The 25,476-nt window shown below is 38.5% G+C and overlaps 1 protein-coding gene across 1 annotated transcript in view; it reads left to right on the top strand.

Moving 5' to 3' along the window:
- LOC135711898 (uncharacterized) overlaps positions 1 to 25,476 on the top strand; it is a 46,831-nt gene that overhangs the window by 18,192 nt on the left and 3,163 nt on the right. Inside the window, 4 exon segments of the mRNA XM_065234876.1 lie at positions 14,053 to 14,999; positions 23,180 to 23,267; positions 23,447 to 23,532; positions 25,110 to 25,217. Coding sequence (XP_065090948.1) covers positions 14,895 to 14,999; positions 23,180 to 23,267; positions 23,447 to 23,532; positions 25,110 to 25,217 — 387 coding nt within the window. The 5' untranslated portion in view covers positions 14,053 to 14,894.

The raw sequence follows: 25,476 nt of genomic DNA, 5'->3' as shown, positions 1-25,476 counted from the left end.
AAATTAAGTTGCAAAAAATATCCTCAACATTTCAAGCATTTCAACTTGCTTCACATTTTTACGCTTCATGGGGCGAATCTCGACTGTTATTAATATAAGACACTGAAGAAGTCTGCACATTGCAGACGAAATACGCGTAGCTTTCAAGGATAAGCAACTAAGGTAGGAGAATGATATGGTAATTACTAATCCTTCTCTCTTTCTTTACAAGGTACACCGGAGCAATTTGAAGCGATATTTCCAAAGTTAAACATTGAGGCTCCTAGGAAAAATAATAATAGTCTACCACATACCTTTTTTAAGATAAATGAATGTTTACATCACTGGCACATTGCATTGCAACGAACTGGAACAGCTGGGTGTTTTCCTTTTTTTCTATCATACTCCAGTAAATGTATTTGCCCATCATATTGAAGCGTTCCACTCTATAAAGATGCCATAATCATCATGTAGACGGCGACGCCCGTGGAGCAATGTAGTGAATATTTAGTAAAAATAACGAAAAGAGCATAATCATTCTCGCAGCTGCTAAGCTAGCGAATTATATGGCATTCAGAGCTTCTCCTTTTTCCTAGTATACAGTACGAGGTATTTCTATAAGCGCATGGTCAGTCTTGATTGTAATATATTCATTAATCAATCTACGCTTGTTTTAGGCATCTTAAAGGTTTCGCTTTATGAAACGCAAAAGACTGGGTTTTATCTGGGTACTGCGGACTTACCCAATTTGCTTGTTTACTGGAAGCACATATCATATGTGGAACTCGATAATCAAAAATCGATCAGTGATTTCAAGTGGTATAGAAAGACATCGATCTGTCAAATTGATTATACCAGCTGCAAAATGAGAAAGGGGATCAAGAGGGTAGTCAATTCTATTAAAATAATTATAGTATGGTATATAATTCTCTGTTTTCTTAGAACTTTTGAACTTATGTCTGGGTTTTTCCTTAACTATTTCACACCTTGCGTCACACAGCAAAACAATATATTAACGTTTGCAATCAAAAAAGTATAAATTTTTCGCCGATTTTGTATGCAATGACCTGCCACCCAACGATTAATCCTGAAATGTCATTGTAAACCATACGTATTGTGTTTCTGTAGTTATGGCAAAAAAGTGGAGAAACTCCACGCCAATACTTCTTCTAACCTTAAATCTTTTTGTATACTTAGAAGAAAAATGTATGTACCATTTTTTCGTTAATCTTTTTTAAAATGTTTGGAATCAATTGCATCAACCTTTGATTTCATGTTGGATTCGTAGGAGGAAAAATACGACCGCGCAAATTAGGAGTTAACTGCATACATTTTGAAGTCCAAAGAGAAGCAGCATCATTTTGTAACAAGTGTCCCGGTTTATGCGGAAATTATGCAGTGTTTTGAGCTGACCATCGTTCCATTCGCAAGCATTTCGCAAGCAGGACGATAAATCAAATCGAGTGATTATCGATACCTGTAATACCCAACGATTCAATCCTCCATATGCTTCTCAGCTGCGGCCAATTAAAAATGTTTTGAGTAAAAGATCTACTACAATTATTTTGCACTAAAAACTTGGAAAGATTGATCGAAAATGCAAAAGAAGGGCGTCCCTATATCAAACTTTTTTCTATCACTATGGCTAAGGTCCCAACCTGGGGCTCCCAGGTAGCTGTCTCAAAGTTAAAAGGAACGGCTTTTAGAGATGAACTAGCCTTGGGCTAAAAATCTCTCAAATAAAGATTAAAAAAAAGGAACGGCTATTTTTTCTAAAGGGTGATACGGTCAAAATTTGGTCAATATCAACTTGACGTATTTCTTTCAATTTTGCATTTAAAAAACCTGAACACCCCTCATTTTGAAGGTGTGTGTGTGTAGAATGTTGCTTCTATTTTGTTTTTGGAATTCACTCTTCAGTTGTCAAAATGCCGTCCAAGCAAGAAGAGCAGCGTATCAAAATTTTGCTCGCGCATCGCGAAAATCCGAACTACTCGCACGCAAAGTTGACAAAATCGCTAAAAGTTGCCAAATCAACCGTTACAAATGTAATTAAAGTGTTTGGGGAACGTTTGTCGACAGCCAGGAAGTCTGGATCGGGGGGAAATCGAAAACCGGAAGCCGCTGAGACGACAAAGAGAGTTGCCGGTAGTTTCAAGCGAAACCCTAACCTCTCTCTCCGAGATGCCGCAAATAAGCTGGGTGTATCGTCTACAACCGTGCATCGAGCCAAAAAACGAGCCGGACTATCGACTTACAAGAAGGTAGTGACTCCAAATCGCGATGATAAACAAAATACGACGGCCAAAGCGCGATCCCGGAGGCTGTACACGACGATGCTGACGAAGTTTGACTGCGTGGTAATGGACGACGAAACCTACGTCAAAGCCGACTACAAGCAGCTTCCGGGACAGGTTTTATACGGCAAAAGGAAGGGGAAAGGTAGCAGATGTTTTCAAGCACATGAAACTGTCAAAGTTCGCAAAGAAATATCTGGTTTGGCAAGCCATCTGTACCTGTGGCTTGAAAAGCAGCATTTTCATAGCTTCGTCTGCTGCCTTTCCTGAAGAAACACGGTTGTTCCGTACTGTTTTGGCCGGATTTGGCATCTTGCCATTACGGTAAAAAGGCCATGGAGTGGTACGCCGCCAACAACGTGCAGGTGGTTCCCAAGGACAAGAACCCTCCCAACACGCCAGAGCTCCGCCCAATTGAGAAATACTGGGCTATTGTCAAGCGGAACCTAAAGAAGACCAAAAAACTGCTAAGGGCGAGCAGCAGTTCAAGGCAAACTGGCTTTCTGCGGCGAAGAAGGTGGACAAGGTGGCTGTACAAAATCTGATGGCAGGGGTCAAGCGTAAGGCCAGGCAATTCGGATTTGGAAAAGCGGAAGCCTAACTGAATATTTTTCCTGAATTTTATACTAATTGATCTTGAAAAAGAAATTTAATTTGATTTTTTAAATAAACGATTTCACCTATTTACACGCGTTTTCCCTTGACCAAATTTTGACCGTATCACCCTTTAGCAACAATAGGCACTATTTACAAACAAAAGTAATCGTTTGAATCTAGTTTACATATGATAAATGTACCAGTATTGACACTAGTAGTTCAGTTTTTGGCCCGAGGGGCAAGTTTGAAATAAATTTTAATGGCTTTATTTGCGTAGATTTCTGTAAAAACATATGTTCTAACCTTGTATCAAAACAAATTTTAAAAGAATGTTAAAATGTGAAATTTAAGATAAGGTCAATTCGACGACCACTAGTGCCTAAAACTGGTTCACATACCCTAGTTATGTTTATAGATTTCTTAGAAAAATTTCAACTTTTTATAAATGTCAACAGAATATTTCATTGCACTCAAAAGTTGACTTACTAATAGCGCAGTAAACAATATTATTCATATAAAATGTTAGTTTTATTACACCTATTCAACTGAAACATAAAATCACAGACAAACAGACATAACACTAGCAAGTTGTTCATCGAACAAGCATTTAACGGTCAATTTAAAAGTATCGTAGTTGGTAGTACCGCCACCTGTGGCGCGCATAGTCAATTCCCTTGCGTTTGACGTTTACACACTACCGCCATCTGTTCAGTGTACTACCCACCGCAGTGTACTCAACAGATGGCGGTAATGTTTTAGCGACGATGTTTTACAATGAGAAAAATTCAATGTGTTATGTCTGTTTGTCTGTGATAAAATCATCGAATTGTTTGTATTCACACACTTAGAAATTTAACCAAAATCTCAACAGCTGAGCGTTCGGTAAATAGTTTCGTAGATTTCCTGAAATTTTTCACAAATATCTGTGAACTTTTCACAGATATCTGTAAATAATTACAGGAAAACTGTAAAATTGTTTACCGAACGTTCAGTTATTGAGATTTCGGTAAAATTTTACAGAAATCTGTAAAATAATCTTAGTGTGCAATTACATTCAACTATCGCAATTTACGCAATGAATCGAATGGATTCAATCAGGTCAAAGAGACAACGAAATATTGCATCTGTATATATACAATATTACTGATTAATAACGCTCTTGATTGGCTTCTGACCGGCTTGAAATGCTAGTTAAAAAAACCTTTGATGTACGGGGGGTAGATAGAGCTGGTCGAAAAAAGAAAGGCCGCCGCCGCATTATCCGATGTCTGCAACAGCAGACAGCTTGATGGTGTTAGAAGCAGAAATGTTGTAAACATTGCTGCGCAAGCGAATGACGACGTTACGTCAGCACAACATTCCATACTATGAACAGCAGACGTGACATCACAGGCAACAGCTGTTTCGTGTAAAAAGATAAACTCTTAGGTGAAATACAAACACCACATTCCACATTCAACTGTGCAATACCAATAAGTCAGTTGGGCCAGACCTGTATGATTCTATGTGCATTACCTATAGGTGAGGCAGTGCATCTTACGAATGTATTAGTAGGCGGGGAAAACTTTATGGGTGTAGTGTGGTCCCGTGTACCCGAAGCTTCAGGCACCGGAGACAATAAAGTTGCGACGTCACAATCACGAATTTTGTTCGGAGAGTTGGTTCTTGTGTCGTCACCACTTTTCAACTCCGAAAATGTTTCGTAGTATTGCTCTCAAACACAAACAAACACTATCATGTGCCACTCCTGTATGTATATCTCATTGTGTATGATTGACATCGCGCATTACCCTGACAGTTTACAATTCACCTTCACTCTATATCTCTTTACTCTTATGGAAAAATCCGATCAGCAATCGTCAGTCTGTGCGTAAAACCTGGTGAACATTTCCTTACTTTTTCACTCCTATGAAAATCGTATAAAATACTGTCAAGCTTTGTGTGATGATGGCTCACTGGTTCTAAATATGGTAGAGTGAAGACATAAGACAAAGTTCGCTAGATTTCATGCACATATTTTCAGATGCTTATAAGATTTTACCATATAGGAGTAACAAGTTCAGGGTCGTCGTCAACGTCAACGCTTACTGAGCATGCAACAATATATCTGCTTTTCTTTCATAAGAGCTAATGTCGCAAACGTAAACTTTTTCTGCAAATTTCTCTAGAATGAAAAACCACTCAAGTCAACTACACGTAAACTGTGTAGAGGAAGACTCTCCCTATCCAATGGAATTGGTGGCTTACATGGAATGACTTTAAACTACACGAAATATACGAAGGAAGCCATTGTTTACGTTTTCGACATTGGTCCTTATGAACGCACAGTGTCGATATCACTAAAATTTTGTTTTGACAGATCGATAACCAACTATACCAGTTATGCCACTGAGGCAACACAAAAAAGGGGTCAACTTTTAGAAAGTTATTTTGCATGCAGTTCCACATATGTTATGTGCTGGAAGCCAAGGTAAACTGTCAAACGGGAGTTAAACATTCAGAAGCCACAAATGTGGCTACTATTCTTATCTATAGACAAGTATTGGCATCTCATAGAAATGAACCATAATTTTTCTTAGCATATGATTAATTGCAAGCTCAAAAGCAGAATCCAACTGGCTTAGTTATCTAAAAAATATCAAAAACAGCACAGGATTTTCAATTACAATTAAACATACTCTGTTGACATACAAATAGAGTAATTTGATCTCCTGGCTCAGTGCTTTTGGTGGGAATAAACTGAAGAAGAGAAACAAAAAAAATAAACTTGGCAATATTTCAAAGGTGTTTTCAATTGGCTTGCAAAATAAAACCGGATGTTTCCGCAGCACCCAGTAGTTTATTATAGAAATTATGGTTCCCAAGCACACACATAAAGCTGCATGGTAATACAATGACAATTAACGAAGGTTTATGTAACACAGGTACAGTAAATAATGAAAAATATTACTGCGCTTCTAAGATTTACGCATAAACATTAAAGAAATGTCATGACAATTATAAAACCAAAGTTCAACTACAAATTTACATAGGCAAAATATCGGCGCCGGTGGTGTAGTGGTAAGCGTGATTACCTCTCACCCCAGCAGGCCTGGGTTCAATCCCAGTCGACGCCACCGGGATGTTCTGAGGGATAACATCTCTGATCAAGCCTTCCTTCCGAAGAGAAGTAAAGCCATTGATCCCCGGTTCCTGAGTTGTGATCAGTCGATAGGTCCAGGTGTTGGGAGCTGCCTCCCTGGCGTCCGTAGCATTGGGGATCAGCACGGAAAACAAATCAAGGAAAAAAAAGACATAGACAAAAGTCATGTAAACTAGCATTATTGATATGTTGAATTCTTATAAAGCATTGAAGAAATTATTTTGAAAAACATCCATGCACTTATAAGAATTTCTCATCACTGTATGCTTGTCAACACCCTCATTCAGCAGATCTGTCTTTTGTTGCCATTTTCCTGTGCGTTATTTTTCGCTATGCGAGTACAACTAATCAAAATTGACAACTACGCACAAGAGTATGAGTGATTCGCGGGTATTGTTACAATTCTAGACGGAAAATACCTTTGTGATATTTAAACTCTCATTCATTCATCGATTCGAAGTTGACGCTTTTGTTGGCTTCAATTTTGTCAATATGCCAAGCGTCTCCATTAAACTTTGATTATGATTGTTCGTTTCAACAATGCCTACCATTTGTAAATAACACACCGGTATATAGGGGAAGTGTGCCTGTTATGGCTCTATTGCTTGCCGTATTTCCACCTAAATCATGTTCATAAGGTTTTTCCTAATTTTTCATCCTGCATTGAGACTATCATCCTGGGAAAGAAAGTTTGAAGTTTTAGGCCATATGGTCTATAAGATGACTACTAGTCCCGAAGCGGGTTCACTTCCCCTAGATGTTGAAAATTCAATTATTCATCACTTGTGCTAGAGAATCGCTCGGTTCGAATTCAGTCAGCAGCTTCGAGTGCTTTTACACGGCTTTCTCGAAAAATGTACATACTCTCTACACCCGGTGCTGCATAATACCATAGCAGATGGTTCTCCTACAGTATGTTGATAAATCGCTCAAATTCACGATTCAGAAAAATATCAAAAAAGCAACGAATGATAGGCGTTTATCGATTAAATTTACATACCTGTCAAGGACGATGACGCAGACGACGCACAAAAGGGTGTTTCTTCTAATCTAGCTGGCCAAAACTCGACTTTTAAAATTAACGAAAAGTAATTTTCAATTGTTGCATTCCATACCGAAAAGATAGCAGAACAATTCTCTTTTCTTTTTATTTTTTATTCAAAGCTCACAACGTAGTGGCATCTATTCAAATTTGGCCTTTTTTGGATAGTGCAAAATCCCTCGAAATTATCGTTGTAGTTTTCTTGCCACTGCTTGCTGTTGGGATGATTGAATCTGTTTGTATCAAATGTGCGTGCATTGATCAAACAAGTATTGAAGTATTTATTCCACATGATATCAGTTGATTTTGCTAAGTTTAGGATTCGTTCAAATGGTTTGTCAGCTTCAATGTTTGTTTTTTTTTTCAATTATCATTTCAATATATCATGGTAATAAAGTTAACACATTCTGAGATATTCTGTATGATGGCATCTAGTGAGCATTAATCCCATTATGCATGAAAGCTTTTAGCTCAAAATAATGTCTGTGATTATTTGCGATTTTTCGAGATTTTGTATCATAAAAACATCAAGTTAAATTAGATAAATCTTTCACAAAACGAACCAAACATGCTTTTACTGACCTCAACGTTTTCATGAAATTTTAAAAACGTTTTTGCGTTGCTAGTCATGAAGATTTGTGTATACAATTTGATCAAACAAGAGCAGGCCTTGTATTTGAAGGAGGGAGGTTGCCTTAATTTTGAAAATGGATTTCTCTATTTAAGCTATACTGGTGTGTGAACTCAAAAAAAGCTTGTGTAAGATTTTGAACGCTTGTAATTTTATTATTTACAGATGAAATTAAAATCCAAATACACCAACCGATAGGAAATAACTCTACAAATCTGCTGACATAAATACTTTTCCAATTTTCTATAAATAAACTTTTGAAAAATGTACAAACGATTATTATTTTTTCCCAAACCAGTTGCCATAATCGAGTACATGGTTGCACATCGTTCTGCTTGAACCTGAAAAGATATAGAAGAGCGCTGATGTTGTGCCTCTGCTCATTTCCGCTTCGGACGGCGTGGCCAGCAGCCAGCAGCCAGCAGAAGTAAGTCAGCGGTTAAAAGTGAATCACCTTGACAACCAGCCATGGGGTGGAAGGAGGCTTGGGTTCCGGTCAAATATTATGAAACGTGAAAAAAAAATTTTTTACAAAAGATAAAGCCAAAAATGCATGACAAACATCAATTTTGCGTAGTTCTACGTCATACTGCGATCGTGTCTTGTACAGAACCCTTTAATTTTTTACTATTAATCACTTTAACAAGTTTCTATATTGAACCACCAAATGTCAAAATATTACTTAATAATTAAACTTTTTACCATAAAAATAGGCTCAGGCATGGAAAATCATTTGCATTAATTTCATACATTCATTTACATTCATTTGCCTCTAACTTTTTTCATCAACAGCATTCCGCAAAATGATGTATGAAGCTTTTGTAGGTTTTGTTATTAGCTACAACTTTTGCTCATAGCTCAAATCTTTATCTCTTATGTATCACGAACTATAGCGGGCAGAACTTGTTACTGTTTTTCAGTGAATGTATAATACATTCACTGAAAAACAGTAGTGGCTTCTGTTCGCTCTGGTTCGTCATGCATAAGAGTTACGGATTTTACTTGTTAGCAAAAGTTGTAGTTAATAACAAAACCTACAAAAGCTCTAGATATCATTTTGCAAAATGCTGTTTAGGAAAAAACTTAGAGGCAAATGAATGTACATGAATGCACGAAATGAATGCAAATGATTTTCCATGCCTGAATAGGCTAAATAAATTGTAGAAATAAACTGAAAAGTACTCGTTGGACCCCGTAGAGTCGAAGTAAAGCCGTTGGTCCCCGGTTCATGAGTCGATGGGTCGATAGGTAAGGTCCAGGTGTGGGAGCTGCCTTCCTGGCGTCGGTAGCATTGGTGCCCAGTACGGAAAACAAGATCGACGTGCTTTTACGGCAACTCAACCAGAAAATTGCTTTCCAATGTACACATTTTCAAATAATATCTTCTTCAGAAAAGACCCTCATTCCTGTTGGATCTCAAATCATTATAAATCTACATCTTAGAAGATGTATAGATAGATATAGGGGAAATGGATGTAATTTCAGCCTAAATACCCCTAATTTGGACCCATACTAAATTTTCAATAGCGACCAAAAATATCCATTAGTACCGTCCCAATGACGCGTTCATCTAGATAAAATTGATAAATAGCAGATTTTTAGCGATGGGTTCAATCTTAGATCCATAGGCCAACATTAGATCCATTTCCCCTGTATAAAAAAATAATTTCTGTCTGTCTGACCCTTATAGACTCGGAAACTAGTGAACCGATCGGCGTGAAAATTTGTATGCAGGGGTTTTTGGGGCTGGGAAAGGTTCTTATGATGGTTTGAGACCCCTCCCCATTCTGTAAGGGGGGCGCCCATACAAATGCAACAGAAATTTCTGCATAACTCTAGAAGTAATCAAGCAAATGGAACCAAATTTGGCATATGGAGGTCATAGGAGGTAGCTTCTTAGATAAGAGGGGGGAGGGCTGCGTACAATATAGCATGATTTTTTATCAATTGGCGCATAAACTCAAGCTAATATTAAATCCCGAGCAAGGCCGGGCACACTCAGCTAGTATATAATAAAAGAGCATTTTTGACAAGCTGGGTGGATTAATACTTTTGGCCAACAAGAATGAAACAATATCCCACTGTGCGACACACCCCGGCGCACCATCTCGTACGCACTCCAGAAGTTGTGGAAGTCCTCCTCTTTCATCCACCCGTATCAATTTTAATTCAATACAGTGAAGCATGGCTTTTCAGCAACACTGCCAATGGTCTACCCACACGCATTTTTTTTTTCATCGTAAACATCCACATGTGTTCAAGGTTCCGTCCAAGCCCAAGTGAAAAAGAAAACCCTTTCATCGCATCTTTCCTTCTAACAACTTATTGCGGAAGCCTGTCGGCCTGTCAGCCTGCCTCTGGCGGGAAATACATTTATAACATTTATCGTTGACAGATTAAGCTGAAATTCATTTACTGCCACATGTGCTTTCACAGCAGCCTGTCAGTTTTTGTGTAGGTACACACGCAAGCTCACGTTTCGGTATTTTTCGCTAAATATTCAGTGGGAATAGGTACCTAAATATAAAGTTAAATGTAGTTGGCGGAGGGTTGAGAACCCAGTCCTAGCCTCCAACAGTAAAATCATACCTCCAGTAATAAAGTCATGTGTATATTTATTTGAGCCAACATGTTTGCTTTCACTGAACCACACCTGGTTTCACTATATGTACGTACATTGTAGTTGTTGGAAGCTTTTATCAGTGCTAGGTACAATACACAGGTCTGACGTTCAGAGGGTGGGAGTAGTAAAATTTGAGTTCATCATAACGTTTGATGAATTGAGTTTACTCAGGCTGGTAAAAGGGTAGAAATGTAGGAAAATGGAAGATAATATTATGTTCCATTCCGGCAACTGCGAACCCAACTTCAAATGAAGCGCAATCGATTACGCATTTGCATACCGATGAATAATAATAACTGTGTAGCAACATCAGATAAACTAACTGCGATAGAACAGCTGATATTGAGTTCAATAATTCAATTTAATTATTTTCAAACATATTTAGGTTCGGCTTGGCAGTCTGACTTTCACTCATAAAAAAAAAAATAATTCATTATAACTTGTCCCTACGTATCGGCTCTGATTAGAGCCTTCTTCAGGGGAAACTGGGATAATTTACAAAAAAAAAATCAACAAAACTTTGAACAATCCAATTCAAAAACTTACTAACAAACAAACATACGTTAGACTTCAAAAAGTATCTAGACAAAGAACAAATCCAACAATTGTGAAACAGAAATTTGTAAAATGTAAAACAATTATTTTTTTAAATAAAATTCCCCCCAGTTTCCCCTGAAGAAGGCTAATCAGAGCTGAAAATTAGGGACAAATTTTAATGAATTAATTTGTTCTGATGAGTGATTGCCAAACTGCCAAGCCGAAACTAAAAATCGCTTGTCAAATAAATGTGAAGAACAAAGATCTTTGCATAGCTTCCGTTTATGTCCCTCCAAGGACTTCCATAAACCGCCGTCAGTATTGATTCTACCGATCCTCTACCACCAGTGGACGAGTATCGTTTCTTTACCGAACTAATCTACAAAAGCGCATTAGAAGCTCAGAAACGACGTGTTCCAAGTGCATCCTTCAAAAGAAGACCCGCCACTCCTGGATGGGATGACGAATGCACAAAGTTGTATCTTGAGAAATCCGATGCCTTTGAAGATTATCGTAGACGTGAAAGATCTGAGCTTTTTGAAAAGTATCTAAAGCTTGAAAAAAAAGCTTAAAAAACTTACTAAAAGCATAGAAACGAAAATACTGGCGTACTTTTATCGAGGGACTTTCTAGAGAAACCTCGATGACAACGCTTTGGAAAAGGCTCGCTTTATGCGTAACCGCTCATCTTCCAATGAGAGTGAAGAATACTCCTCCCAATGGATATTCGACCTCGCCAAAAAGGTTTGTCCAGACTCTGTCCCAGCACAACCAACTTTACGGGATACAGCCCGGAGTAACCGTTCTCTGGACGAACCATTCACAATGCTGGCATTTTCAATGGCACTTCTTTCATCGAATAACTCTGCTCCGGGAAGCGATATGATCAAATTCGATCTTCTAAAAAACCTCCCCGATATCGCTAAAAGACGATTACTTAACCTATATAATTCATTTATGGAATTCAATATAGTTCCACCAGCATGGAGACAGGTTAAAGTAATAGCTAATCAAAAGCCTGGAAAACCAGCGTCTGATCACAATTCTTACCGTCCGATCTTTATGTTATCATGCCTGAGGAAATTATTAGAAAAAAATGATCCTATCAAGACTTGATCATTGGGTTGAATCAAACAATCTACTTTCAAATACGCAATTTGGTTTCCGAACGAGTAAAGGAACAAACGATTGTCTAGCGATGCTTTCATCTGATATTCGACAGGCCTTTGCCCACAAGGAGCAATTGGCTTCAGTCTTTTTGTATATTAAGGGCGCATTTGATTCTGTTTCCATAGACATACTGTCAGTCAATTTGCACAGTAGTGGATTACTCGGTATTTTGAATGATTTCTTGTATAATTTGCTGTCAGAAAAACAAATGACCTTCAATCTAGGTCAACTGACAACTTCTAGAATTAGCTACATGGGCTTACCCCAAGGTTCATGTCTAAGTCCCTTACTTTATAATTTCTATGTCAAAGATATTGATAACTGCTTAGATAATCTATGCACGCTTAGACAGCTTGCAGACGATGCCGTGGTTTCCCTGAGAGGTCCACGTGCAGAAATCTTGCATCTGGGCATCAGGGCAATAAATTTAAGGATCGATTTTTCACCGCAAAAAACTAAATTGGTAGTGTTTACAAGGAAGCGGTTTCCAGCCCAACTGCGTCTAAATCTTTTGGGCAGAGACATTACCCAATCTTTAACCTTCAAATACCTTGGAGTCTGGTTTGATTCAAAATGCACTTGAGGTACCCACATTACGTATTTGAAACAAAAGTGTCAACAAAGGATCATCTTTCTACGATCAATTTCCAGGACATGGTGGGGTGCTCACCCGGAAGACTTAATTAAACTGTATAAAACAACTATTCTTTCAGTTCTTGCGTTTGGTTCTTTTTGCTTCCTCTCAGCAAGAAAAAGCCACCTAATTAAATTGGAACGCATTCAATATCGTTACATATTGAATCTCTCGCAAAGGTGGGCGCACAACAAGGCGAGATTTATGATAGAAGAATTTCACATGATGATTTTTTCCCATTAGTACGTCAGAGTTCTCTTTTAAGTTGGCAAAACGATTAGACAAGTAATTCTCCTGAGCGATGGTTACATTCCATTATCCCAAATATTTTTTCGAGAGTGTGGTTCAAAGGTTTGGATATAAGTCGGGGATTCATTCGCGTGATGTCGAGACTTATGTCCAACCACTATTCGCTAGACGCACATCTCTACAGAATAAACCTCGTTGACAGCAATATATGTAGGTGCAGAACCGGTTATGATAACATCGATCACGCAGTTTGGTATTTCCTGGGTAATGACGTCTCCAGAACACGACTGTCGGTTACCTTAGTGGCCCGAGGTAGACAACCCTTTCGTGAAGTAAGAGATGTATTGGGAACCCGTGATATTCCCTACATGCAGACGATCTACGAATTCCTTTGTTTGCCTGATGTTAGAGTTTGATGTGACCATCCCCTTCTTTCCAAAGAATTTCCAGCCATTGTGTCCCAGTTTTATTATCCTCCTGTTGCTGTGCTACTTGCCCCTGCCCAGCCAGGATTTGGTCAACCGTCCGAGAGTAGTATCTGAAGGAGGCTTCAGAAACCAGTTTCCTACCTAGATCCTTCCAATCGAAATTGTTACCCATTATCGTTGAGCCCGCCACGAGTAATTGGTACCCAATACTAACCTAGAACTACTGCTGTATAAAATGTAAATTCAAACATTACTGATTTATGGATCCGCAAAGTGTCACACACGACTGAGCCTAAACAATAAACCAACTAGTTGAAAAAAATATAAACTCATCAGCCTTTGGTGGAAGGATGTTCTAATGAAGATATCGAAAATAAATAAATAAAAACCAATCACAACTTAAGAAGAGTTTTTTTCCTAAATGACATCAAATCCAACTTTCAGCAATCTCATTCAAATTTACTTTCCCCGGTCATGAACCGTACAAAGCTCTACACTCTACAATTTAGCCAAGTTCGAAATTGATTTCCCTCTCCCAGGGCTCTCTATGTCTCCGGCAGCCAACAAATTCAATCAATTATTGTAATTTGCTTCCGATGACAAACTCTCCATCTTGTTCCATTCCTGCATACCATCACTGAGGTGCCACTTGCTTCGGGTACAAAGTACGGTTTCCATTTTCTTTTTTAAATCGAATTTCTTCTTTTCTTTCTCTCTTTGCAGTTAACTTGCCACACAAGTTCAAAGTTTACGACTTCAAACACAAACGGCGGCCTCCCTGCTGCCAGCACCATCCTCTACCCTATAGCAGTGCGTGTGCGGTGTAAGGAGGAAACAACAAGCAATGACAAAAACAGGCACCATTTATCAAATCGCCCAGAGAACGCTTTCCGGTACCAGATCGGAAAATAGTACTGGAATCTTTGAAGCAATACCATTGGCCACCGTCGACTTCGCTGTTGTTGTTGTTGTTTTTTAGTGGTACGAGGAATCCAAGCGAACGATACAGGACATGCGGAGGACGACGGCGACATGAATCAAATTAGTCATACTTTAGGAATAGCTGTCTGTACTACAGAAGATGCTGCAAGTGGGAAGCTATTTCTGTGCCATCGGTTCATGGGACGCGGGAATAAATTGCACCGGTGATAGAGTTTCAAATAGTTCCTCCGAAATGTGGTAGAAAGTGCAATTCCGGAAGTCAAAGTGGCAAACTATTTTCACAAGTCTACAGTGGATCATTGTCGAACAAACCCTCAGACGTAAATAATATGTACTTTCTGGAAAGAAGATTTGAAAAAGAGTGAAGCTATATAATATATTGCGAATCTGCTTCAAGTTCGACTTGAAAGCTTCATCTTGAGTGAACACAGCATCAACAATTACAGTGATTCTTCCGTAGCTCGTGAAACACGTAAATTACTGCAGCACTTCTAGGTTTTATCCTGTTTTCTCATCGTCCATCATCATTCTCGTTGCTGCTCAAGTATCTAGTGGAAAATAGGAAGCGAGCAGCAAGAAAGAGTGAGTGGACCATTAAAACCGCACCCCAAACAGTAGTAACCATGAAGTCGGCAATCCTGTACCCTTACGGGCCACTCCGGGCTAATGGGTGCTGTCGAATGCTGCATGCGAAACATTTAGCACTGACGAGTGCCATTTACACACTGGTGAGTAGTGCTTTTGTACGTTTCTAGCCCCATCCATTTGAGAACCCTGGGATTTAAAAGAGTAATACAGCGGGAATGGGTTTTTATGTCGTAGCAGGTCTTGATGAAGGCGTATTTTTTTTTCCTGTACGGTAAGTGTACCAGTTTTGGCACCAATGCACCAGTTTGTTTGTTAAACAAATTTAAGATAGGGCAACTAGAGGAGGTCACTAAGGCCAACAACTGGAATAAAACTGGACGTCCATCAAGATTTAACCTGCACTACACTAGCCATAAGCGCATATCAGTCTCACTAGAAACCACCAAACATTTTCCGTTTTATTGAGTCGAATGAATGTGAAAGTTGGCAATCTACATCCCGTTTGATGAAAGATGAATTGAAAAATATTTTCCGACTAAATCAGATCTTTATTTGTAAACAAGATGAAGGAAGTAGGCCGCGCGATTGAAATGACGTGTTTTGATTTTGCTAAAAAAAAAGTCTCTGTGTTTTTATGGATTTTATCAAATTTGAACGATTAAAAAAACTCTAAAATTGATTGTGTAAAAAAAGATCTTATTCCGGATTTGTATCTGAAGGACAAAAATTGGAAGAGGCTGATAGGCAATCAGAAGGTCATCAAGATGGAGTGAATCAAGCGAGTTGGTCGCCGGTAAGGGCCAGTAAGTGCTGCCAGCAGATGAATCAAGAGGTATTCGAAACAAAATTGGTAAGAAATGTCCATTCAAATCGATTTAATACAGTTGAACAAATTTCAAAACTATATACGTGCCAGATTTGGAAATAATATTTTTTGAATCTGGAAGTGTGTTTATGATACCATTATACATTTGATAAAGGTAGAGTGAACATGCTGGGCTTATTGTAAGTAAAAGTGACCTCGGAGTGGTCGTGAATTACCAGGCATTCTGAAATGGGTCACTGGAGCTGCAATAGAGCTAACACCTTCTAACTCCCGGACTAAACCTGCTTTAATTTAAGGGTAATAAAAAGCAGTTTTCTTCCATAATAACACTGCCGGACAGTGGGGGTTAGATTGTACACACACACACACAAATCAGATCTTTATCTGTAAACAAAATTACCAATCTTGAGAAAATTTTAACGAGACTGACATGCGTTTAATTGCGCTTGGAACGGTGAAAATAAACGCATATCAGTCATGCGGCTTGATGTGATGCATTGTGTGTCACGCGACCATCGTTATTGTTTTGACGGTTGACGTGGTCGGTTCAAACGTTTCGAAAATGTTTGCTCTCGATTATTTAAAATTTGACGGAAGTGGCGATAGTTCTTTCGATGAGGAACCGGTTCGAAGTGAAGCTCCTATTACCGGTGGTGTCTCGGGTGGTGCACTGCACTGCGATAACATTGACTTTACAGTGACAAAAGCCAAATTAAAGCAATATTTTAATTCCTTGCGTAACGTCAGCTACTAGTAGTATTCTGATTTGTTCTCAAGATTAAATTCTAAAAAAATAGCACTTGAGGTTACAATTGTAAAACGGTCTACACTGATTGACGACAAATAAAATAAATAAATGTTTGATGACGAAAGTTCCGATGACGACTTTACTGGATTTGAAACCAATGGGTAGTGTTCACGATCAGGTCCCCGTTAAGAAATTTCCAGTGGGCAAATTACATTAAATCCACTTAATTAATGTAGGTATCCATGACAGATTTTAGAGAGTTGTATGGATTTTTCTCCTTTAGTTTACTTAAATCTTTGGTTTTTATTAGTTAGGTAGGTTCCGATTCAACACATTGTAGTTTCATTTTTTATACCTATGATCTTGACTTTTTTACCTAGGGGATGAGTACTTAAGGGGGTTAGATTTTGATAAGTTCTTTAGTGGGAATGACACTCATGAAGACTGCACATTGTAGTCGAAATACGTATCTGTCATGGATACCAAAATTAATTAGGTGGAATTAAATGGAAGATAACCTTTTTTGCTATTTTATTTAAGCATTCCGCTAACAACCCAATTTCATTACTTCATTATGATGGGATTTTCCTTATTAGAGAGTTAGCATTCCGCTAACAATCCAATTTCTTTACTTCAATACATTAAATCTTTAGAAGATTCAAAGGCCGAAAGCGACATAAACTCCGAAGGAAGCTTCACTGCTTTTGCTTAGGCTACCAAAAAACGAAAATGGACCAAAAAGGAGCTCATTGCTAGAAAAAATGCGACGAAGCGTCATCTTTCAGACCAAGTGAAATTTGCTGATTGCAGCTGCAAGATGGAATGTGGGACAAAAATTTCCAAAGACGATCGGATCCAGCTGAACGCGATGTTTTGGACGCTGAATAAAAAAAAAAAAACAGAACAGCTACATTTGACTGAATGTGCAGCGCATGGAGGTAACGAAACGGCACCAGTACAGGTACAGCGAAGATGAGCCTAGAAAATTCAACAGCTTTGTGTTTCAATTTGTTTCCTCCAACGGCACTTCTGATAAAGTTTGCGGGAAGTTTTTTTTAAACACCTTCGGTTACGGTGACAACTCTGGGTGAGTACATTTGATCTTATCATAGTAATGCCGCTATTCTACGAGTATAATTACTTCCACAGTAACATCATTTATCGGCGGCGTTGAAGGGGATCAGCTGAAGAGATCATAGCGGGGAAAGTACAAACGTAACACGGTAAAGCGTGACGCTATTGAAAAGCACATTCTATCATACTAAAGTAGAGAGCACGCCCCAAATAGATTATATATTCCATCAGATCTAACTGAGCAGTCTATGTACGAGAATTTTCAGGAAACGCACGAATTCAATGCTTCTTATCTTCTTTACTGCAAGAAAACTTGGGAAATGAAAATCTCGTTAAATTGGAGAAGGAAGAATGTGAGGTATGTTTCACTGCAGCGCAACATCATAAATCGTGAGACCACTCAAGATACTAATCCATCCTGCATACGGTTTGACGATCCCTAAAGGATTGCCAAAATGTTGCGGACTGCTTACCGAACCGACGAGGAAAAAGTGCTGCCGAATACTGTGGTTTGAGATGTTGATCTCCAAAAGGTATTGCATTATATCGTGAAAATTTAATTTATTAAATATACTTCAATCATTTAGGCGATTCAGCTTCCCAGACTTGAAGGCCTCAAAACAATCATCTTTTAGCGACGACTGTTGGTATTTAATCAGACCTTTGCACCCGTTGGCAAATATGCAAGATCTTTCCCTATTATAGCGTGTACATACGATGAATTAACATCTGGCCGATCTGCTAGCGATATCACGAGCACATTCCATCGCGTAATTCGGCGATTTAAATGCACCAAAAAGATTATCCTGTGCCTTGATAATTGTGCCTCTCAGAACAAAAACTGGGGTTGATTTTTTCACTTGATACTTTTGATTAATTGATATTCAGGTATATATCCTATTTTTCGAGTCTGGTCACACCTTTATGGCGGCAGACAATTATCATGTGGCAGTTGAGAGAGCAATGAAATCCAGACCACCATGACCACTAGAGTGATGCAAAATTTGAAATTTTCGCTCCACAATACTTAAACGATTCCAAATAGGATCCTGACTTACCTCTCAAAATTTGAACCCATTTGGTGAGAAACTGAGATGGCACAAACCATTTGAAGTTTGTATGGGAATTACTATGGTAAAACCAAGATTTGTGTACATGTCTATCTAATAATTCACCATCTCGATCTGCTTCAAAAGCTTTCAACTGTGCTTGTAGGAAATTTTCGCAGCTACAACTTGAAGACCACTTTTTGATTAAATGCAAGGATCGAAAGTTATCAATGGTTCAATACGCTGATGTCTTATGATCATGCTCAATCAACTGCTCAGCAGGCAACATTGGTGTTTCTGGGGCGTTGAATAGGACACAAAAATCATGGCTACTATGTCACACTGCAAAATACAGTGTTGCCTACAGAGCAGCTGCTTGATCATGTCATAAGTTTACCAATCTCTTAAATAATTAATAACTTTTTTCTGTGTCGTTTTACATAGAAACGATTTTCAGCAAAGTTGAAGCTGAGAAAATTTTCTATAAGAATAGCTATCGAACTGTTTTGCAGCTCAATATGGAAAAAGACTAGAAGGCAATGAACAAAAAGTTGAGATTTTTCATAGTAATTTACAAATGGCTTCAAATGGCGAAGTCTGTTTCTAACCAAATGAAATTAAACTTTGGGAGGCTAATCAGGACCCGATATGAAACCATTTAAGCACTGTGGAGCGAAAAAGTCAAATTTTGCATCAGTCTAATGACCACGGTGACATTCCCCGACTTCGAGGATGTATTGCAAGTTGCAGTGAAGAACGTGGCAGTGACATGCATCCAGAGGATTTTTTTTTTGGAACACGCCTGCAAGTCTCTCAGTACACCCTGAACAACATGCACCCTCGTATGCACATGGATAAAATCACCTTTCGAAAAGGAAGCTATTTGATGTTATACGCCGACTCAGTAGAGTCCGACGCTGATTTGAGAAGTGGTATGTTTTTTTTTTTCAAAAAGGAACACAAAATGGTGACCTCGTATAACTTTGACTTGCAATCTACTTTGGGATTCAAACAACAAGCGTGTTTAATCTAGCGGAACAGGAAACAATCACTACTAGGTGTTGTCCTATCAGTAATCGAAGATGAGAAGAAGGGTTCTGGAAAACAAAATCCAGAGAAAGAAAGCTTCTATGACGATGAAGATTGCTAGGATATTGTAGAATCTCTTCGAATCGCTTGTATCTAATAAAAAAGTTGATTTCTTTTGTTTGCAACTAGGAGCATCCCACTCTAAACTATAGCTCTAGTATCAATTAAGTATTTCCAATTATCTGATAAATATTCTTAAGTATTTTTAAGTATTTTAATGTCGTTTTCGTTTTTACTACACTACACCGGTGTAGTATAAGCAGCAATAAGCACGAGTCATTGACAGTTCATCATCATTTGTTTGTAAACAAAGGTGCAACCGATAGCTACACCCTAAAATTTTTCGGTGTTCGGCGGTGTAGCACCGGTGTAGCTACACCGCAAAAACGAAAACGACATAAGTTTCGGATTTTTTTAATCGTAGTGACCGGTTACTAATGTAGATGTTTGTTGCTGTATATTCCGCTACGTTTAATCACGTAAAATCATAATAATGCTAGTTTCAATTTGTTTTAAAATTAATGAAGTAGTGTAATCATGTGTATGAGTAAGTATTTTAATTCTACTTATGAAATAGTTCATCAACAAACAGTCTGGAAGCCAATCTGGAAGCTGCATGAGTATGAAATTCTTGGCTTTAAGCAGGTCAAGGATGCTAAGACTACGCTGGTTATTTGCCAGAGAACAATAGCAATACAATGAAGTGTAAGTGGCAGCCAGTTGTTGGGTCCAGGTCACGACAGTATCGTGCCACGTTTTGATAAACTTACATCGGTAAAAATGAGTTACGGCGAACTGGTGAGGAAGTTCAGTGGGTATCCTGATAGTAACCGAAGGCTTTATGTAAAATTAACATGAATTTCTCACTTTGAGGCTTTGAAACGAAGAAGGATAACAAGGAAAAAATAATCTATTCTGAAATATTAATTTATTTCAAAGCACTACCAAATTTGACGGTTTAGTTCAAAACAATACTTATTTGTTCCCATTTCGTGTGAAACAATTCTAAATTAAAACATATGAATTTATTTCCAACCATTTCCCAAAAAAATGCCAAAATATTCTCCGAAATATCCTTATATTTATGTTTTAATACGTAGCAACCGTTTCTGATGAATGATAGAATCAATTAGAGAGCAGTTCCGAGATTAACACCAAGCGAATATGTTGTCAATCATGTCCAGCCTTAATAAAAAAACCTGAGGCATCGAAGGTTTGAACACCAAGGAAATGTGATTAACTTCTACAATAAACTCAGTCGACGGCAATGTAGGAGATGTGGCTTTCCAGATGTTAAAAGTGCGGATGGGCAGAAAGCTTTCACAACTTCTTATTCAGCTTCAATCACTGTAAATGCCTCCCTTAGCTCAGTTGGTAAGGCGGAGCTACAAAGCAAGACCATGCTGGAGGTGGCTGGGTTCGATTCACGGGCCAGTCTAGGAATTTTGTGTCTCCTCCTCGATTCCTACAAAAAAGGAATACATTAAAAATAACAATTGATTTTTCTAAATACGCATACAGAAAATCCCAGATGACAGCGGGTAAATAAACGAATGAAATCTGTCTAGCAACGGTGGCAACAGACTAGCGCTAAATATTTCTTAAGTATTTTTAGGTATTTACAGGTATTTTAGGTATCAGTAAGAGCTTTCTGAGTATAATGCGAGACATACAAAGTTTAGATTGGGATGCCCCTAGGTTTGCAATGTAATTGAAAACAATATCAAAACAAAATTGCAGAAAGAAAAGCCTAATAGTATATATTGCCTTACGTTCCCGTTATGCGTTTATTTGTAACTTGGTACAGACCAAGTTTGATTTTTTTTTTCACAATTTCTAGAAAAAATATAGTATGTTCTTTTGAAATATGAAAGTACATTTCATTAACGGTTGTTTTACGGGTGTATCTTAAAAGTGATGAAAAACCGACGAGACTGTTATGCGTTTATGGGCAGTACAATGCTGGGTCAACAAATTTGGTTCATGGCTGCTTTTCTCCAGTTTCTCCAGATTTCGCCAAGATGAAGATTACGAGAGGCCCAGTGTGCGGCGCGGAATCGACTGCCGCGGGTTCTCCTGAACACTTTCGCGTACAGCGGCGATATTCTCGGCAGACCTTGCGTTCCGTTCACGTACGAGTGGTCGAGCGCATCCTAGATCCAAAGTGCCTTCCATTCATTTGGGCTAAAAAAATGTTTTATGAAATTAAGGAATAATAAGATGTTTTGATAATAGTTTGTTTGTGTAAGCCCTGCCTAGACCATGCTCCACTTGGTCCAATCCCCTAGCTCATTGCGTTCCTCTGCGTCTTGTGCCGGCCACTATTTTGGTGGAATTGATTTGTACCCGTCCAGCTATAGTGACTTTCAAGGTACTGATACTAAACCATATCTAAAATTTGTTATAAAAATCATCCCGAAAGAATAAAATGTAAAGATAGCATTTTTTTCTATTTTAGTAATGAGAGTATAAATGATAGGATTTAAAATCTCTCAATTATCAACTGTGTGCAGTGTTGGCATGATCATTAGAAAAATGATATTTTTCCTCTCTCATACGCTCTCAATGTCACGCGTGATATTGGAGCAAAATAGAATGCTTGATATTGATTTTACAAGCTCCTCTGATATTGCGAGACTATTCACAACGTGTAAAGTCGAAGCCTCGATTGAAGCTGAGAGTTATATCGACGCAAAAATGATTCCATTGCACCTCGTTTTCTTGGAAAGAGAAGAATTAATAGTGCTATCTCTTTTTTATCTTTGCCGATGGCAGACACGGAGCGACTGCTACCAGTCATCATGAAAGTTTCGGTTGCGTTCGGGTGTAAAGCAAAAATCATGAAACTCAATCTCACCACAGTTTGGAAGGATTTGCATCTGGTGAGTTTTGTTAGCTTGATATTCCGAGCTGCAACATTACAGCTTGCAATATCAACCGCAGTTGTGTGTTTGATGATTTTTGTCTACAAAAATCAAGCGTGATCTTGGGCTTTGGTGAGATTTGATTTTTTTTTATATTTTTCCAACACTGACTTTGTGTAACTAAAAGATCAATAAGTAGAGAGCATATATTATTCACGGGACGAATAAAATGCAGCAATCAACAAGAAAATAAACATAAATTTATAAAGGAGACTGAATACGACTTCATCAATTCCAAGATAATGCCCTTCCTTTTTCATAACTGGTATTTGGGCATCAACTTTCAATCGCATTGATCTCGATAAATTGGAATACAAAAACCAACACTGTGAATCCAAAATATAACGAATAAATGTCACCTGCATGAACAACTACTGCACACCATGAATAGCTTCAGGTTCCATTATTCAACCCAATCCAAGTTCCATTACGAAACGAACCGCGTTTGGGAAAAAAAATTGATTACCATAACTGGCAGGCTACCTTTTGAATCTGACCACCCACCACAAAACTCCAAACGTATCCTTTCCACCTTCTCCCGTAATCGAATTGAAATGCCATTTTCCATATTTTATTTCTGGCTCACCGTGCACACTCACTCTCGTTCCAGAACATCTCCATCCTAGTTGTGCTGCTCTACTCATGGCGAATCAGCGTCAACGTGAAAAGGTACAGCGATCTCGAGGACGTCTACTACGGTATGTATGCTCACATATGGCAGGGCATCATCGAGCTCGAATATGCTACCCACTTTTTTTTCGACTTACCTTCTGCGAAACGACAGTCACACAAGCCAATCTGATTACGCTGATACCATCTCTGTCGTTATTTTTCTTTCTTCTTCCCTCTATTCACGTGCGAACTGCCGCACTATCAGGTGTTCAGATTGCTTACTTTGCCATCATCGGAACGCAGTGCTCAATGGTTCTACTCAGCATCGTGCTGATATTCGGAATCTATAAGGTTAGTATCCGGGGGCTTCTCAGCTATACCACTATAAGCGGTTATAACGCATCTTAAAAAGCAAGGCAGCTGGGATCGATTCTCGATCCGATCTACATTCCGCTGCTCCGAAATTGTTTAACTACGGAGCTGTTCAGTAAAAGTTTAAAAATTAGTGAAGCATTAAAAAATAAGAAAATTTATTCCGAACTTGTGCAGACTTTGCTCAAGTAACCTTATTTAACGATATAAAATAAAATTTGATGATTTTATTGATTTCTTATGTGTAACGGTCATTTAAAATTTTACCGATTTTATCAGCTGTTTAAAAGACCGGTAAAATTTTACCGACATCGGTAATCTGAATTCAGTGATTACACTCAAAAAATCCCACAAGTTTGATCGAAGTGTTTAAGCACTTGATTTTTTAAATGCACAAATATTCAATGTGTTCTACACGTTAATTTATAGCGTTTCAAACTTTGAAATGATGAAAATCTTTCACTATCTATTCAAGTGTATTGCACATTGTACGCCTCATATATGAGAACAACGGTGGAACAGTGAGATCGAACAAAGACTCCCGGCAGCAGCACACCCCAACAGTCCATGATCAAATCCCAAATCAGACCAATTAAAAAGTTATGTGAAAGCTCTGACCTCTGGCAGTTTTGTTTATGTATTTGTCGATTCAGTTTAGAGTCGGTAAAGTAGAAGTCGATAAAGTAGAATATTGAACTATGATGTGCAAAGCTATTGATATCACCATATGAGGCACATAGAATCCAAGTGTGTCACAATTCAAATCCATAGTGTTTAGGCATGGTTCATAGCTTAAGATTCACACATGAAATGGATGTGTTTCACAAAAAGTGCAAAATTGAGTGTGAGACACATGATGATGACGTGTGGAATTTTTTGAGTGTAGGCATGTTCCGGGTTGAAAGATTTCTCGCCATTCCTGGGCATAGTGCAAATGGTACAAGCTTAGAAAGCTCTCAATTAACAACTCTGTAGAAGTGCTCAAAGAACACTAAGTTGAGAGTCGGCGTTAAGACCCAGTGGGTACGTAATAAAGCCAAAGAAGAAGGTTAGTATCGCCCCTTTTTGGACAGAGTGAGGTTGAGATGCACTAAAAATCATAAACATCGAAATATATAGCGGCGGTGCTCGGTCGGTCGGTCGGTCGGATGTGATGGTCTCTCCTACACATCAACCTCCGTCCATTTCAATTATGGCTCCCAAAACATAAATTTTCAACTTTTCAACCCCAGCATCCGACTTTATGAAACGCGCTGTCAGAATCGGGCTGCTTAATAAGCATGGAATAAAAGTTTTTGACAGCTTTATCATGGATTTTGGATTGTCGGTCTAGCTTTGCAAAACGAGAAGAAAAATGTGTCGTGTCACCGGAGGGTATTTAATTTTTGCAACTTTAATTAAACTACCAAGGGTGAAACCACCGTGCCGCCATCCATCGGTCGCATTTTCTAATTAAAATCAACACTTGCTGATTATTTATTCACTAAACTCATTTTTATCTCTGTTCATCATAATAACCTGCCATCGTGACGACGAATCATGGAACGCTGCAACAGGAGAACATTGGTCTCGTGGTACCGTGGATAATCGGATTCATCACCTTCATGGCGCTGGAAGCCGTAGCGATGGTGTATTCCAACGTGCTGCGAGATCACGTGAATAGGGTGAGTAATGTGTGCGTATGTGTGTTCTGTGATATGGAGAAGGGTTATAGGTTAAGAACATTGTTATTTGACATAACGTTGATTAAATCTTGGCTATTATCATGATTGAATTTCCCTGTCATGCCTTTTCGAATTGTGTCACTGTATGTGATGAAACAAAATTGAATAGATTAAATTATTAAAATTAATAAAGCATGGTGTGTTTCCACTTTCTATTGGACTGCGTTAAGTCTATAACATTTATGTTCATCACAATAGA

Source organism: Ochlerotatus camptorhynchus, unplaced genomic scaffold (assembly GCF_037179485.1).
Source record: "Ochlerotatus camptorhynchus isolate MF236.1 unplaced genomic scaffold, CSIRO-AGI_Acam_v1.1 ptg000443l, whole genome shotgun sequence".
Classification (NCBI taxonomy): Eukaryota; Metazoa; Arthropoda; class Insecta; order Diptera; family Culicidae; genus Ochlerotatus; species Ochlerotatus camptorhynchus.
Note: the sequence above shows the minus strand (reverse complement) of the source record. Positions and strands in the feature narration are given on the sequence as shown.